The following is an 18,924-nucleotide window of genomic DNA, read 5'->3' as shown; positions in this document are numbered from 1 at the left end:
TACTGTAACGTTGAGAGAAATTCGCTAGTAACGGCGACATCAGTCCGATAATTTTTATGACAGTCGCATGTAAGATTCGAACCTACTGCTTTCGGCCACCCGTAAGATCACCTTCACAGAGCTTTAACCCACTACACCAACGGAGACTGTAAAAGCCTTGAAAGCTGGAATCGAACTGATTCCCGAGGATAGGAACGACCACTAATCTGCGACCCCAATTCCTGTTTTACACAAGGTCCAAGCCCACCAGGACTTGGGGTCGCAGATTAGTGATCTTTCCTATCCTCGGGAATCAGTTCGATTCCAGTTTTCAAGGCCTTTACAGTCTCTGTTGGTGTAGTGGGTTAAGGCTCAGTGAAGTTTATCTTACGGGTGGCCGAAATCAGTGGGTTCGAATCCTGCATGCGACTGTCATAAAAATTATCGGACCTACTGTAATGTATTGTTGTACAAAATGCATATGAGCGGGGTTTGTTGCTAGCGACAACAGAGGAAAGTTAGGATCATGTCAGTTGCTGTTTACAGATGACACTGCAATTGTAGCAGAATTGGAGGATAGATTGAAGCAGTTAGTGGCTGAGTCCGGAAGGTTATGTGAAACAACAATAAGCTCATACTGGGGTACTGACTGCATGGTAACATGTAGTCAATATTTTAGTACTGTGCTGGGGAGCCCCTGCAGAATAGAAGTACACATTAATCTATCTTAGGGCGACAAAGGTGAACTCATTGATACCTACCCACCTTACATGGGTACATATAGAAAATTATGGGAAAGGTGGAGAGGGAAACACGGGTCTTTATCTGAATATCGAGTTTATTCCTGACCGGTTTCGCTTACAATAGCTTCTTCAGAGGCTATTGTAAGCGAAACCGGTCAGGAATAAACTCGATATTCAGATAAAGACCCGTGTTTCCCCCTCCACCTTTCCCATAATTTGTCCCAATGTCTCTACATATAGAAAATTATATAAATGTAAGGGGAAAAAATACTGGGCACTTGTACCGTTCATCTGAGTAGATAAATAGCTATACTGAGCTTAGGATGTTACTGATGGTAAAATATATGTAGATTACAAAGGAAGAGCATACTAACAGGAGACCTTTTGGCCCATGTAGATTAGATGCTAAAAATAGATAAACAAAGAAATGATTAAACAAGTGAACCAAACAGTTGGCAGACATTAGACTTACAACATATTGCTTAGGTGTTTATTTCTATCTATATACCAAAGGCTTTTCCTCCCCTTACTTGGGAAATAGCCAAGTCAAAAGGAATATAACCACTCCTATCCACCATTCTTTCCCCCCTCTCACCTTGTATACGCCCATACACTTGTAAGAATCAGTCAGTCATATGACCCACACACTCCTCCATCTCAACTACCCCAACCACATTCAGCCGGCCGACAATAAGGCGCCAAAGACATCCTGTTCATTTCGCTGACCAATCTGCTGACAAGCACTTCCTGCCGCGCCACCAGTCACCATCGACACACGAACACACGCGATCACACCAATAACCACACAGTAATAAACACATTATTACGTATACTGACGAACCTCCCCTGGATATATATTATAGTCTGGCTGTCAGACTAAATTATAAACTAATTATGTAAATTAAAATAAGATGTGACGAACTAAACCCAGCTCACATAAACAAGTCAGATTATACGAGCGTGGCACCTCACAAAAGGAGTTTCCGGCCTTCTTAAGATGATGCACGGAGCTCGGAGAGGAGTCGGTCGATAACTTACAATGTGTACTGTAGTGATAAGGAACATGTGAGACATTATTATTAAATATAAACTTTCCTGTGTAGTGACAATAAGTGATTAAAATAGAACTAAGGTGACATATAGTGTTTGATATATTCGCCTACACATCTGGATAGGGACGGGACCACGTACGGACACACACTTGACCTCACCCTATATCATGCCCACTGCCCTGGGTCAAAAGCAATGTAGCAATACATGGCAAATTCACAGCAAGGCTGCTTCACATAATTGGTGACCCATCCTTTCCATCCATCCATAGAAAAAGATAGGGAGAAATCCCTTTGGGCTGTGTCAAATTATTTATCATTCACACTTAACCATTCTCTAACCCACCCCCTTCCTTGCATCACTGTATCGTCTATACACATTCTCCATTCACTCCTATCTTCTGCCTCCTCCCTTTCTTGCTCAACAGACATTCCCCTCTTGCTCAATGCTCTTTTCTCCCCATTCATTTCATACTCGATCATCCCCTCAAGTTCACTCCCCCCACCTTTGCCTTCCACACCTCTTTTATTCGTTATTCTTCACTCATTATTTCCATGTGTCCGAACCATCCCAGTTCTCTTTCATCTGCAGGGAGTTTATTCCACCCATCGATTACAAGTTGGCAAAGTTGTCTCTACCCATTACATCCTGACAGCTTGAGACAATTTGTCTGATTCATATTCAGTTTGTAAATTTTAATCACTTTTGTTGCAAATTCTCTTTATAATCTTGAAATCCTGTATCAAGTCACACCCGAGTCTATTTTTTTCTATCTTTTTGTTTTTTGTTTTTTTAGGGAAAATAGGTTAATATGTTTTATGTGTTTTTCATGACTTTTGATCTTTGGAATCAGTTATGTGGGTTACAGCTGTATTTTTTCCAATCTGTCACTCTTTATTGAGATTTGGCTAACATACAGACTCAGCATATTCCAAATGTGGATGAACGAATTATCTATATAGTTGGTTAAAGACAGCCTTTTGAGATCAAAAGATTGTGCAACCTTACTGCTTTCTCTAAGGCAGAAATACATTGGTTAGATGATTTGAGGTTGTTACTGATAATTGCACCATCTGGTTAGATGACTTGAGGTTGTTACTGATAGTTGCACTAATATATTTACATAAGTTTCATCTCAGCTTATCACAGGTTTCACTTAAGGCTTTAGTTTGAAGTGTTTCATTTGTAAATACAGAACTGTTTAATATATCACACATACCTTCATTTAAATATTCATGTTCAACATTGACAGACATTAGTGGGCTAATGTAATTCCTAATAACTTCATTTCTAATTGAACTATAAAATTTTGGGCGATTTTTTTTTTAGATTTATCAGCAATATTAATTTTGTACTGTTGGTTTGTTTTCCCGATTATCTTTTTTAAATACCTTTGCATCACTCAACTCTGATAGTCATTAGGTAAGTCAGAACACTTATATTTTCTCTTTTTATTCCTTGCTTATCAAACCATTTCGAGTGAGTCTGATTTGGGAGAAGTCTTTCCTTGGATGGGATAAAAAGGTATGAATCATCTCGGTAAGTGTATTTTGAAATATTTCCCACACCTGATCCACAGGTCTTTCATCTAACTTTTGTCTCCATGTCTATAAACTGAAACTCTTGGTGTAGTCCCATGAACTGAGCTCTTTTGAATTCAGATATTTTAGATATACAGACGCTCCTCAACTTACGTTTTAGTTACGTTCCGAACGGCCGAACGTAACGTGAAAATGAACGTAAGTTTTTACTGTACGTTCCAGTAATGTATGACCATTCATACTGTACTATACATCCATAAATTCTATTACCGTATCTTATAAAGCACCCCTAAACTATTGATTATAAACATAACATTGTAAATAACATTAATTTCAAATGAATTAGATTCAAGCAACATAAAGTGAGATGGTGGAGGAGAAGGGGGAGGAGGAGGCAAGGCACGTTCAGTCTGTCGTTTGTGCCTTGCAAACAATGGACGCAGCGTCATGCGTAAGTATCGTTTGAACGTCTCCTACTATGGAGTGCTAAACTAAAAAATTCACTCTTTTTTTTTCTTTTTACATTTTTTTTACAGTCAGTTCAAACGTAAAATCGAAAAAAAAAAAAACATAAAACGAATGAACGCAAGTAGAGGAGCGTCTGTACAACAGTCGATTCCAAAACATTTTGAAGCTTGAATTGAACTAGTGACTGCTGCCTGCAATGTTCTCAATTTTGCACCAATTATCATGAGGGGGAGTGGGTGGGGTGAGGAAGTATGTATGAGAAAAATATTGACGCAGCCCGAAGGGATTTCTCCCCGTCTTCTCCTTTTCTGCATGGGGGGACGGAGAGGGGGGGTCGCCGAATGTATGAAGTGGCCTTGCTGTGGATGTGATGTGTCATGCGACACTGCTTCTGACCCAGGGCAGTGGACAAGATGCAGGGATGACCCGTCATCCAGGAGGTGCCAAGATGAGAGGGAAGGAGGAGGGTTGAGGAGAGTGGAATATATAGGAACTGGAATGGGTGGGAGTGGTTTCTATGCCTTTTCCTTTTTGGCTACCCCCCGTGTAGGGGGAAAAAGCCTTTGGTATATGTATGTATCATGCTTTTACATGTGATCAGAAATATGCTTCCATGTCTTGTGGGCTCTTTTATGTGCTGAACTATGTAATTGTCACCAAGAAACTCTATCAAATGACTATCTATATTGCTACATTCAAAGGTCATCCAGTCAATGTCAGTAAAATTGAAATCACCCATCATTGGAACGTCTCGATACCAAAACTAGATGATACTTGAAACAGCAGGTTGTCATCTGCTAATGATAGTTTTTCACATTTAAATGAAATATAAATTGGGTATTCACATAATGTACATTACTTGGAAGGGAATGAAATATTAAACCCTAAACAATTTGGCTTTAGAAGTGGAAGATCGTGTACCATAAACTTAAAATAATTTTTACTCGAGATTAATTGATATGATACAAGAAAGGGATGGCTGGGCAGATTGCACCTTCTTGGACTTGCAAAAGGCTTTTGACAAAGTACCACATAAAAAGTTAATAAGAAGAATTGAAATAATAGGAGGAATACAAGGTAAGCTACTAGAATGGATGAAGGATTTCTTAATTGGGAGAAAAATGAGAGTGGTACTTAGAGACAAAAATTCGAACTGGAAAGATGTGGAGAGTTGCGTCTCGCAAGGCTCTGTATTGGCTCCTTTAATGTTTGACATATATATAAACGATATGGATGAGGGTGAATTGTTACATGAACTTCTTTGCTGATGATGCCAAATTGCTCAAGAGAGTAAGCACAGAAGAAGATTGCAGATCGCTACAAGAAGACCTGGACAAAATATGGGAATGGAGTTAGATGTGAAATGAACTTTAACATTAAGAAATGTAGCATAATGGAATTTGGAAAAAGCTAAAATTGGGGCAATATAAAATTGGAAACAAGTAAAAATATTGATTCAGAAAGGGACCTAGGAGTAATTATATCAAGTGACTTGACACCTGATAAACATATCAATAAATTATTTAGAGAGACTTTCAACTTATTAAGATCAATGAAAGTGGCCTTTGACTACATGAAGAACATAAGAATGAGACTGCAAGAGACCATAAGGCCTACACTAGGTAGCTCCGTATCCATCACCACCTGTCATCCCCATCCATAAAGTTGTCTAATACTTTTTTAAAACAACTGATAGTTTCAGCGCTCACTACTACATGGTTACTAAGTTTATTCCATTCGTCAACCACCCTATTAGTAAACCAATTCTTGCCTATTCCCTTCTTAAATATAAATTTGTCCAGTATATAACCATTACTGTGAGTCCTGCCCTATTGTTCTAATATGATGACCTTGTTTGCATCACTCTTGTTAAGGCATTTGAACACACTTGAACACATCTATCAGATCACCCCGCACTCTGCGTCTTTCCTGTGTGTAAGTTAAGGCCTAAGCCTCTCTCCGTAAAAATTTACGAGTCATTCTCTGTACTGATTCTAGTGGATTGATGTCCATTCTGTAGGACGGAGACCAAAACCGTACCGCATAGTCAAGGATGGGTCTAACTATCGCTAGTTTGATGATTACCTCTGCACTGCTATTTACCTAATTTTCTCATTACATCCTAGCAATGAAACCTAAGCTTTGGCTTATTTCTGCACTAATGCACTGTTTCCTGATTTAAGTTCCGGACTCACTAGAACTCCCAAGTCTCTCTCGCACTCACTTTTCTCTGAAAGCGTGTTTCTAAGCTGTATCTATTTTCAGGGTTGTGTAGCCCTATGTTTAACATGCTACACTTAGAGCCATTGAAGTTCATTTGCCATTTCACCAACCATTTGAACAATTTGTTAAGATCATCCTGCAGAATCTCTACATCGTCTCCTGACCTAATTAGGCATCCTATTTTAGTGTCATCCGCAAACTTACTAACATCACTATTTATCCCATCATTTTAGTTGTTTATGTACATAATGAACAAAGGACCCAAAACCGAGCCCTGGGAGACCCCACTAGTAACATTGCCCCACCTGGATTTTACTCCATTTATGGTGACCCACTGTTTTCTGTTACTAATCCAAGCTCTAATCCATTCTAACACTTTTCCTCCAATGCCATGGGGTTTGATGTTATTTAGTAGTCTCTGGTGTGGCACCTTGTCAAATGCTTTGCTAAAGTCTAGGTAAATAACATCACAATTATCATTGTTATCTGACCCCTTATATACTTTAGTGTAAAAGGATAGAAGATTAGTCACACATGACTTACCCTTGGAGAAACCATGCTGTGTATCACAAATTAAATTGTCTTTCAATGTGTTCTCTGAATCTATTTACTATTACTGATTCAAGCATTTTCCCTATAACTGATGTCAAACTGATTGGCCTGTAGTTGCATAGAGATGATCTATCTCCCTTCTTAAAAACAGGAACAACATTTGCCTGCCTCCAAGCAATAGGCACAAAACCAGTGTCTACCAGTAAAGAAAATAATGGTTACACTAATAAGACCTAAACTAGAGTATGCTGTGACACTATGGGCACCTAGCACACACACACACACACACACACACACACACACACACACACACACAAAAAAAAAAAAAAAAAAAAAAAAAATCAAAGAGCAGCAACAAAAATGGCACCTACACTATCAAACTTGACATATGAACAAAGATTGGAGAAATTACATCTATCAACACTGGAACAGAGAAGAGAAAGAGGCAAGTTGTTGACCATTTACAGAATTATGAAAGGTATAGAAATTCTTGAAAGAGGCGACTTATTAAAATGGGACAAAAGAGAAACAAGAGGTAACGAAAATAAGCTAAAGAAGGACAGTTACAGAAGAGATTTGAAGAAGAATAGCTTCCCACACAGAGTGATTGATAACTGGAACAAACTAAACGGAGAAACAGTGAGTGCTAAAACTATACAAGATTTTAAGAATAAACTGGATTCGGAGAGATACGAAAACGGTCACCACGAGCATAGCTCTCGTCCCGTAAAATACAACTAGGTAAATACATAAGTTGGTTTCACTGCTTGGAGTTTGAGTGCATTTTCAAAGGTTATGAGGACACATATGAACTCCATATGTACAATAAATGCAAATTAATGGGAAAGCAAAATAATTTTTTTTACCAATAGCACATGAATTTTGTCATTTAAATGTTAGATGCCATGATTACTTTATTCATATGTATCATAGTTATCTCCATATTTTCTATTAAAGTTCTTAAGTTACATTATGTCCAATAGGATGTGAAACTATATTTACACACTGCTTATTTATTATTACTTTTTACATATGAGTGACCATATGTCTTTTGAGACCACTATTTTTTGCAAATGCCGCAACACACAGGTCACACTGGAAGGGCTTCTCTCCAGTGTGGGTCCTCATGTGCCGCTGGAGATGATTATTTTGTGAAAAAGCGGCATTACACAACTCGCACTTGAAAGGTTTCTCTCCTGTGTGAATCCTTGTGTGTAACGTGAGATGACCTTTGTGCGAGAAAGCGGCGCTACACAGTTCACAATGAAACGGCTTCTCTCCAGTATGAATCCTCGTATGTTCATCAAGATGACCTTTTCTTGCAAAAGCAGCTTCACAAATGTCACATTTGAAAGGTTTTTCTCCCGTGTGAATGATTATATGTTTCTTCAGGTTACTTCTACAAGAAAAAGCAGCATCGCACAGCCCACACGAAAAAGGCTTCTCTCCAGTGTGGATCTTCCTATGCTGATTGAGATTGCTTTTATACGTGAAGGCCGCATTGCACAACTCACAGTGAAAAGGCTTCTCTCCTGTGTGGATCAACACATGCTTGTTCAGCTCACCTTTCCGCAAAAAAGCCGAGTTGCAAATCCCACAAGGGAAAGGTTTGACTCCTGTGTGGATCATGATATGTTTATTCAGATCACCTTTGTATGCGAAAGCAGCGTTACATTGCTCACACTGGAAAGGCTTCTCTCCGCTGTGGATCCTCATATGTTGGTTGAGATGACTTTTCCGTGAGAAAGCGGCATCGCAAAGCACGCACTGAACTAGCTTCTCTCCAGTGTGACTTCTCATGTGCTGATTGAGATGACTTTTTCGTGAGAATGTAGCGACGCATAACTGGCAATGGAAAGGTTTTTCTCCTGTGTGGACCCCCATATGCTGAATGAGAGTACTTTGATGCGAGAAGATGGCACCGCATAGTTCACACTGAAAAGTCTTTTCTATTGTATGGGTCACTATTTGAGTGACGTTACTTTCGGCCATTATATCTATCAGCAATGGGTGTTCAAAGTTTTTTCCTGTCCTGCCAAAGGAACAAAAACAAATTTATCATCTACAGTAATAAGAATATGTACATACCAATTACCTTCTCCATATAAGGTAGATGGCCATGTCAAAGCATACCTTGACTCTTGCATAAGTAAAATATGTAAAGGGTAAAGGGTAAGCCCACAGTCCCCACACTCCATCCCCATTTAGTCACCATTTCTGACAAGTATGGGAATATGGTATTGGTGTTCTTTACATCTTCATACAGACACATAAGAAGTGTTCTAGAAGTGGCGAAGGAGATATTCAAGAGCAGAAACAAGTCCAGTTCACATGACATGGTAAATGAGAAATTCAACAAGCCATGGAATCTGGTAGGTAAGGAAAATTTTAAGAATATTTGGATAAGGTGAGATGCAACTGAGGAAATTTGAAAAAAAAAAAAAAATCAACACAATTTGTGCTTTGTATAGATTTGTTTTCAACTAGTTTGAGGGTACTTGGCTCAAGTGTTTTTCTACCAATCACATCACATTTTATACAGCATAGTCCATTATTTTGTAAGTCACCAAATATGTACAAGTACCTAATGACAGTAATTCCCACAATCACCTCAGTTCTTTTATTTATAAAATTGTTGTAAAGGTAGGAATTCATTGTCATTAACAAATATACAAGCAAACACTACAAATATTTTTAAAACAAACAATTGGACAGATATAGGTTTACTTACATTAAATAAATATACCACATTCATTCTTCATGGAATGAGTATTTCTAGGATTTTCAGGTGTATTTCATTCCCAGACATTTTCTTACGATTCTCTGAAAGTAGCTGGTCACTATGTAACTATCCAACTATACTTGATATCACTCCTCCATAGCTTTAACATCTTGATAGGATCTTGCACCTTGCTCATCACTATGACACCTAGATCTTCAGGAAATTGATCAAAATGACTGTTGAGAAATTGAACCTTAATTCTCATGCTGCAACCCAGGGTATAACAATGCTGAGGCAAGGTTTCAATAAGTTTGGTAGTTTCTGGCCTTTTTGTTTCTAAGGAAAGCTTTCACAACCACAAAGTCCATGCACTTAAGCCATCATTCATGGAGTTTGTGATTTGTGGATCTCCCATCAGTTTTCAACTTTTAGGTCCATCAAATGAACAAGTTTAATCTTTTTATAACTAAAGGTTTTCAAATGAGTGTGTGTACTGAAAAAAAAAAATCTTTTGTTCTGAGCTTTAATATACCACTGCATTGGATTCAGTTTGATAAGATGAAGATAGATAATTTTTTCTGATGTGTATGTGGCTATTTACCATGGTTACTGTATAAATTTTATGCAGTCATACAGTATTCATTTATGATTCAAATAAGAATGCTAACTACTTTTTGTTTCCACTATCCTTCATTTCTATTACTTTGCCTAATTTCTCCTTTATCTCCAATATCAATTTACCTTTTCACTGCTATATTTTCACCAAAGACAGAAGTGCTGGTTATATGAAGAGAGAGAGAGAAGTGGTTAGTTTATTATATTTCTCCAACAATTATGTTCTCCCCTGCCAGTTCATCTGAATCCATTATTGTCCTTAGTTCTACTGTCATAAAGGCACAAGAAACATGAACATGCCATGTATTATCCTTGCTCATCAAGTCAAATGCCAGTCATTTCTAGATCCACAGGACCTACAAGTACCTGAAGGTAGTCCTGTAAGACAGATATTACAGAGGAACATCTTTCTGTCACCCATCCTCAAAACCTATCAACACCTACATCCATTATAGTTTTTTTTATTTATTCATTAATTATGATTTTTTTCGCATCCGACCTAGATATGGACCAAAAGGTCTCCTGTCGGCATGCTCCGCCTTTGTAATCCTTTGTACATCCCTCCGGAAGTGGGGGTGATCCTCTGCATCAATCTGTATTTCCTTCACCTTTTCACACACAAATTCAGAAAACTCAAAACTGCTTCCCTCCCCCTTTTCCTATTAATTAGTAACATAAAAGGTCCCACACTTACACAACAACGGAAAAAAAGTCCAAATTTTCTTCCTGGAGGGACCCATAGACATCTGTCAGCCACTGTGATAATGCAGGTTTACAGTCAGTAATCTTGAGCACTTGGAAAGAGTAGATAATTTCTCAACTCTTAATGGACTCGTATTTTCAAGACAACATACATCTTAAAGCCAAGAAAAAAGGAAGGATGTTACTTAATAGCCCAATGATTCTTTTACCAGTTATCCTTATCTGTATCCAATCATAACTAACCTAATCTCCTTGTGGATCCCCTTCCCAATCTTCCTTCACTACACCACCTTACCTAACTTTCAAAATAGATGTGGGCATTTCCCCCTCCTCCCAACTTAATAGGTTCTACAATCAAATTAACTTCACTAAGCTGTTGACACGTAATGACAAATTGTAACAACCTTTTCATTACAATAAATCGCTACAATTTATCGTAGCGTGTAAACCTTGCTTAAGAAGTGACGACTGTGACGTCAGGCTTCTACAGTGTGTTCGAGCTATTTCCCCGGGATTTTTTTTACCCCAGTATTCATTTCCATTGGTCTTGGAACTGAAATAGCGGGGAAACATTGTACGGACTTGGCCCAAGTCGTCAGGTTGGACGATTAGGTCCAAACTTGCCCCAGAGTGGACCCAAGGGCGTGTGCGTGGGGTCCAGGTAAATTTGAGGCTCCAGGTCGATTCTTGCCTTTCCGCCTTTGGCCTTGGATCTCTGGGTGAGATGGTGGTCAAATTGGAGAAAGTGGATAAAAAAAAAAAAAAAAAAACTTACGCCAGAAGTCGTGCACAAGAAACTGCGAGGTTCATGCGAAGCGTGACCGGACGTTTTGTCGGCAGACAATTCGTCGCCGGACAATTCGTCAACAGACATTTCGTCGAACAGACATATCGTCGTCGGACGATTCGTCGAAAGGATGTTTCGTCGAACAGCCTTTTCGTCGAAAGAGTGTTAAACAGGCAACCAGGTATCTATGTAACTATAGGCTCGTACGCGACGAACCAACCGTTCGACAAAAAGTTGGTATATAAAGGTGTCTGCCGACGAATTGTCCGTCGACGAATTGTCCGGGCACCTATGCGAGGAACATGGACTCATGGATTGTAGGACAACTGGTCCCCTAGGACAAGTGGTCCCCGAATGACAAGCTGTGTGGTCAACTCGTCCTCAAAATGAATTGTCTAAAAACTGTCCAAATGTGTTCTCTATTGTTCGTATACATGTTTTTTTTACGCTTTAGTGGTTTTTAACTTTATTTTTTTATGTTACTAAACATAAGATGATTTAATAAAGTGTTGTACATATTATATTATGGTATTTTGCTTCTTGCTATTTTGAGTAATATATACCTGTGTATTATTTAATAGTGTTGTACGTAATATGTTGTGGTATTTTTATTCTTGCTAAATATCTCAAAACTATTGTTTAAATAAAAAAAAAAATGAAAAAAATTGGGGACGAGATATACTATTTTTTGGGACCAGTTGTCCTAGGGGTACAGATTTGGGGACCAGTTGACCGTACACGGGACTCATGAAGCTCTGGATGGGTTTTTGTCATTTCGCCTCTGGTACCCGCACCTTTGCCCTGAGTAGTGTCCAAGTCCAATTAACAGGAGGACATCGTGGCCCTGAATCCAGAGTGGCCAAAATGTCCCCCAAATTTTTGTTTCCTGCGTCTAGTTCACCGAAAATCACTAACCAAACCGAGGACTGATCAATCAGTATATTGGTGATTCTTTGGAGGGTGGAAATCCTATGTATTTGGTGAGGCATACAGGTGTAAAAAGGCTTAGGAGGGGGAAAAGAATGAGTAACTTGTTTACTATAGCTTGTGTATGGGTAAGGAATGGAGAATGTGGTTTGAGGTGAAATTGGGTTGAACCGGAGTTACCTACTGTAACGTTGAGAGAAATTCGCTAGTAACGGCGACATCAACCCGATAATTTTTATGACAGTCGCATGCAAGATTCGAACCCACTGCTTTCGGCCACCCGTAAGATCACCTTCACAGAGCTTTAACCCACTACACCAACGGAGACTGTAAAAGCCTTGAAAGCTGGAATCGAACTGATTCCCGAGGATAGGAAAGACCACTAATCTGCGACCCCACTTCCTGTTTTACACAAGGCCCAAGCCCACCAGGATTTGGGGTCGCAGATTAGTGATCTTTCCTATCCTCGGGAATCAGTTCGATTCCAGTTTTCAAGGCCTTTACAGTCTCTGTTGGTGTAGTGGGTTAAGGCTCAGTGAAGTTTATCTTACGGGTGGCCGAAATCAGTGGGTTCGAATCCTGCATGCGACTGTCATAAAAATTATCGGACCTACTGTAATGTATTGTTGTACAAAATGCATATGAGCGGGGTTTGTTGCTAGCGACAACAGAGGAAAGTTAGGATCATGTCAGTTGCTGTTTACAGATGACACTGCAATTGTAGCAGAATTGGAGGATAGATTGAAGCAGTTAGTGGCTGAGTCCGGAAGGTTATGTGAAACAACAATAAGCTCATACTGGGGTACTGACTGCATGGTAACATGTAGTCAATATTTTAGTACTGTGCTGGGGAGCCCCTGCAGAATAGAAGTACACATTAATCTATCTTAGGGCGACAAAGGTGAACTCATTTATACCTACCCACCTTACATGGGTACATATAGAAAATTATGGGAAAGGTGGAGGGGGAAACACGGGTCTTTATCTGAATATCGAGTTTATTCCTGACCGGTTTCGCTTACAATAGCTTCTTCAGAGGCTATTGTAAGCGAAACCGGTCAGGAATAAACTCGATATTCAGATAAAGACCCGTGTTTCCCCCTCCACCTTTCCCATAATTTGTCCCAATGTCTCTACATATAGAAAATTATATAAATGTAAGGGGAAAAAATACTGGGCACTTGTACCGTTCATCTGAGTAGATAAATAGCTATACTGAGCTTAGGATGTTACTGATGGTAAAATATATGTAGATTACAAAGGAAGAGCATACTAACAGGAGACCTTTTGGCCCATGTAGATTAGATGCTAAAAATAGATAAACAAAGAAATGATTAAACAAGTGAACCAAACAGTTGGCAGACATTAGACTTACAACATATTGCTTAGGTGTTTATTTCTATCTATATACCAAAGGCTTTTCCTCCCCTTACTTGGGAAATAGCCAAGTCAAAAGGAATATAACCACTCCTATCCACCATTCTTTCCCCCCTCTCACCTGACCTCACCCTATATCATGCCCACTGCCCTGGGTCAAAAGCAATGTAGCAATACATGGCAAATCCACAGCAAGGCTGCTTCACATAATTGGTGACCCATCCTTTCCATCCATTCATGCACAGAAAAAGATAGGGAGAAATCCCTTTGGGCTGAGTCAAATTATCATTCACACATAACCATCCCCTAACCCACCCCCTTCCTTGCATCACTGTATCGTCTATACACATTCTCCATTCACTCCTATCTTCTGCCTCCTCCCTTTCTTGCTCAACAGACATTCCCCTCTTGCCCAATGCCCTTTTCATCCCATCCATTTCATACTCGATCATCCCCTCAAGTTCACTCCCCCCCCCACCTTTGCCTTCCACACCTCTTTTATTAGTCATTCCTCAATCATTATTTCCATGTGTCCGAACCATCTTTCATCTGCAGGGAGTTTATTCCACCCATCGATTGATTACAAGTTGGCAAAGTTGTCTCTACCCATTACATCCTGACAGCTTGAGACAACTTGTCTGATTCATATTCAGTTTGTAAATTTTAATCACTTTTGTTGCCAATTCTCCTTATAATCTTGAAATTCTGTATCAAGTCACACCCGAGTCTATTTGTTTATATATATATATATATATATATATATATATATATATGTATATATATATATATATATAAATATATATATATATATATATATATTTTGTTTTTTTTTTGGGGGGGAATAGGCTAATATGTTCTAGGTGTTTTTCATGACTTTTGATCTTTGGAATCAGTTATGTGGGTCACAGCTGTAATTTTTTCCAATCTGTCATTCATTATTGAGATTTGGCTAACATACGTACTCAGCATATTCCAAATGTGGATGGACTAATGATGTATATAGTTGGTTAAAGACAGCCTATTGAGATCAAAAGCTTGTGCAATCTTACTGCTTTCTCTAAGGCAGAAATACATTGGTTAGATGATTTGAGGTTGTTACTGATAGTTGCACCATCTGGTTAGATGATTTGAGATTGTTACTGATAGTTGCACCATCTCGTTAGATGACTTGAGGTTGTTACTGATAGTTGCACTAATATATTTACATAAATTTCATCTCAGCTTATCACAGGTTTCACTTAAGGCTTCAGTTTGAAGTGTTTCATTTGTAAATACAGAACTGTTTAAGATATCACACATACCTTCATTTAAATATTCATGTTCAACATTGACAGACAGTGGGCTAATGTAATTCCTAATAACTTCATTTCTAATTGAACTATAAAATTTTGGGCGATTTTAATTTTTTTTTTTTTAGATTTATCAGCAATATCAATTTTGTACTGTTGGTTTGTTTTCCCGATTATCTTTTTTAAATACCTTTGCATTATCACTCAACTCTGATAGTCATTAGGTGAGTCAGAACACTTATATTTTCTCTTTTTATTCCTTGCTTATCAAACCATTTCGAGTGAGTCTGATTTGGGAGAAGTCTTTCCTTGGATGGGATGCAAGGGTATGAATCATCTCGGTAAGTGTATTTTGAAATATTTCCCACACCTGATCTACAGGTCTTTCATCTAACTTTTGTCTCCATGTCTATAAACTGAAACTCTTGGTGTAGTCCCATGAACTGAGCTCTTTTGAATTCAGATAATTTAGATATACAGTCGCTCCTCAACTTACGTTTTAGTTACGTTCCGAACGGCCGAACGTAACGTGAAAATGAACGTAAGTTTTTACTGTACGTTCCAGTAATATATGACCGTTCATACTGTACTATACATCCATAAATTCTATTACCGTATCTTATAAAACACTCCTAAACCATTAATTATAAACATAACATTGTAAAGTAATAACATTAATTTCAAATGAATTAAATTCAAGCAACATCAAATTAGATGGTGGAGGAGAAGGAGGAGGAGGCAAGGCACGTTCAGTCTGTCGTTTATGCGTAAGTATCGTTTGAACGTCTCGTACTACGGAGAGCGCGCTAAACTAAAAAAATCACTATTTTTTTTTCTTTTTACAATTTACAGTCAGTTTAAACGTAAAATCGAAAAAAAAAAAAAACGTAAAACGAATGAACGTAAGTAGAGGAGCAGTCGATTCCAAAACATTTTGAAGCTTGAATTGAACTAGTGACTGCTGCCTGCAATGTTCTCAATTTTGCACCAATTATCATGAGGGGGAGTGGGTGGGGTGAGGAAGTATGAGAAAAATATTGACGCAGCCCGAAGGGATTTCTCCCCGTCTTCTCCTTTTCTGCATGGGGGGACGGAGAGGGGGGGTCGCCGAATGTATGAAGTGGCCTTGCTGTGGATGTGATGTGTCATGCGACACTGCTTCTGACCCAGGGCAGTGGACAAGATGCAGGGATGACCCGTCATCCAGGAGGTGCCAAGATGAGAGGGAAGGAGGAGGGTTGAGGAGAGTGGAATATATAGGAAATGTAATGGGTGGGAGCGGTTTCTATGCCTTTTCCTTTTTGGCTACCCCCCCGTGTAGGGGGAAAAAGCCTTTGGTATATGTATCATGCTTTTACATGTGATCAGAAATATGCTTCCATGTCTTGTGGGCTCTTTTATGTGCTGAACTATGTAATTGTCACCAAGAAACTCTATCAAATGACTATCTATATTGCTACATTCAAAGGTCATCCAGTCAATGTCAGTAAAATTGAAATCACCCATCATTGGAACGTCTCGATACCAAAACTAGATGATACTTGAAACAGCAGGTTGTCATCTGCTAATGATAGTTTTTCACATTTAAATGAAATATAAATTGGGTATTCACATAATGTACATTACTTGGAAAAGAATAAAATATTAAATCCTAAACAATTTGGCTTAAGAAATGGAAGATCGTGTACCACAAACTTAATATGTTTTTACTCGAGATTAATTGAGATAATACAAGAAAGGGATGGCTGGGCAGATTGCGCCTTCTTGGACTTGCAGAAGACTTTTGACAAAGTACCACATAAAAAGTTAATAAGAAAAATTGAATAGGAGGAATACAAGGAAAGCTACTGGAATGGATGAAGGATTTCTTAAGTGGGAGAAAAATGAGAGTGGAACTCAAGAGGCAAAAATTCGAACTGGGAAGATGTGAAGAGTGGCATCCCGCAAGGCTCTGTATTGGCTCCTTTAATGTTTGACATATATATAAACGATATGGATGAGGGTGAATTGTTACATGAACTTCTTTGCTGATGATGCCAAATTGCTCAAGAGAGTAAGCACAGAAGAAGATTGCAGATCGCTACAAGAAGACCTGGACAAAATATGGGAATGGAGTTAGATGTGAAATGAACTTTAACATTAAGAAATGTAGCATAATGGAATTTGGAAAAAGCTAAAATTGGGGCAATATAAAATTGGAAACAAGTAAAAATATTGATTCAGAAAGGGACCTAGGAGTAATTATATCAAGTGACTTGACACCTGATAAACATATCAATAAATTATTTAGAGAGACTTTCAACTTATTAAGATCAATGAAAGTGGCCTTTGACTACATGAAGAACATAAGAATGAAAGAGACTGCAACAGGCCATAAGGCCTACACTAGGCAGCTCAGTATCCATCACCACCTGTCATCCCCATCCATAAAGTTGTCTAATCGTTTCTTAAAACAACCGATAGTTTCAGTGCTTACTACATGGTTACTAAGTTTATTCCATTCGTCGACCACCCTATTAGTAAACCAATTCTTGCCTATTTCCTTCTTAAATCTAAATTTGTCCAGTTTATAACCATTACTGTGAGTCCTGCCCTGTTGTTTTAATATGATGACCTTGTTTGCATCACCCTTGTTAAAGCCTTTGATCCACTTGAACACCTCTATTAGATCACCCCGCACTCTGCGTCTTTCCAGAGAGTGTAAGTTAAGGTGCCGAGGCCTCACTTCGTAAGGAAAATTTCTGAGTCATTCTTCTCTGTACTGAGTGAATTGATGTCCATTCTGTAGGATGGAGACCAAAACTGTACCGTATAGTCAAGGATGGGTCTAACTATCGCTAGATAGAGTTTGATAATTACCTCTGCACTTCTATTCATTATCATCCTAGCAATGAAACCTAATGCTTTGTTAGCTTTATTTCTGGCACTAATGCACTGTTTCCTGGTTTTAAGTTCCGGACTCACTAGAACTCCCAAGTCTCTCTCGCACTCACTTTTCTCTGAAAGCGTGTTTCTAAGCTGTATCTATTTTCAGGGTTGTGTAGCCCTATGTTTAACATGCTACACTTAGAGCCATTGAAGTTCATTTGCCATTTCACCAACCATTTGAACAATTTGTTAAGATCATCCTGCAGAATCTCTACATCGTCTCCTGACCTAATTAGGCATCCTATTTTAGTGTCATCCGCAAACTTACTAACATCACTATTTATCCCATCATTTTAGTTGTTTATGTACATAATGAACAAAGGACCCAAAACTGAGCCCTGGGAGACCCCACTAGTAACATTGCCTCACCTGGATTTTACTCCATTTATGGTGACCCACTGTTTTCTGTTACTAATCCAAGCTCTAATCCATTCTAACACTTTTCCTCCAATGCCATGGGGTTTGATGTTATTTAGTAGTCTCTGGTGTGGCACCTTGTCAAATGCTTTGCTAAAGTCTAGGTAAATAACATCACAATTATCATTGTTATCTGACCCCTTATATACTTTAGTGTAAAAGGATAGAAGATTAGTCACACATGACTTACCCTTGGAGAAACCATGCTGTGTATCACAAATTAAATTGTCTTTCAATGTGTTCTCTGAATCTATTTACTATTACTGATTCAAGCATTTTCCCTATAACTGATGTCAAACTGATTGGCCTGTAGTTGCATAGAGATGATCTATCTCCCTTCTTAAAAACAGGAACAACATTTGCCTGCCTCCAAGCAATAGGCACAAAACCAGTGTCTACCAGTAAAGAAAATAATGGTTACACTAATAAGACCTAAACTAGAGTATGCTGTGACACTATGGGCACCTAGCAAAAAAAAAAAAAAAAAAAAAAAAAAAAAAAAAAAAAAAAAAAAAAAAAAAAAAAAAAAAAAAAAAAAGCAGCGACAAAAATGGCACCTACACTCGAATTTTACATATGAACAAAGATTGGATACAATACATTT

The 18,924-nt window shown here is 38.5% G+C and overlaps 2 protein-coding genes across 2 annotated transcripts in view; one reads left to right on the top strand and one right to left on the bottom strand.

Annotated features, from left to right (window-relative positions):
• LOC143031538 (uncharacterized) overlaps positions 1-18,924 on the top strand; it is a 485,407-nt gene that overhangs the window by 96,358 nt on the left and 370,125 nt on the right. The window lies entirely within an intron of this gene.
• Positions 7,558-8,760, bottom strand: LOC143032057 (uncharacterized). The gene is made up of 2 exons (XM_076196524.1): positions 8,690-8,760; positions 7,558-8,588 (listed from the first exon to the last, which is right to left on the bottom strand). The coding sequence occupies exons 1-2, from the start codon at positions 8,758-8,760 to the stop codon at positions 7,583-7,585; spliced, it is 1,077 nt and encodes a 358-aa protein (XP_076052639.1). The 3' UTR covers positions 7,558-7,582.

Source organism: Oratosquilla oratoria, chromosome 12 (genome assembly GCF_046742065.1).
Source record: "Oratosquilla oratoria isolate Oo_2021 chromosome 12, ASM4674206v1, whole genome shotgun sequence".
Taxonomy (NCBI): domain Eukaryota; kingdom Metazoa; phylum Arthropoda; class Malacostraca; order Stomatopoda; family Squillidae; genus Oratosquilla; species Oratosquilla oratoria.
Note: the sequence above shows the minus strand (reverse complement) of the source record. Positions and strands in the feature narration are given on the sequence as shown.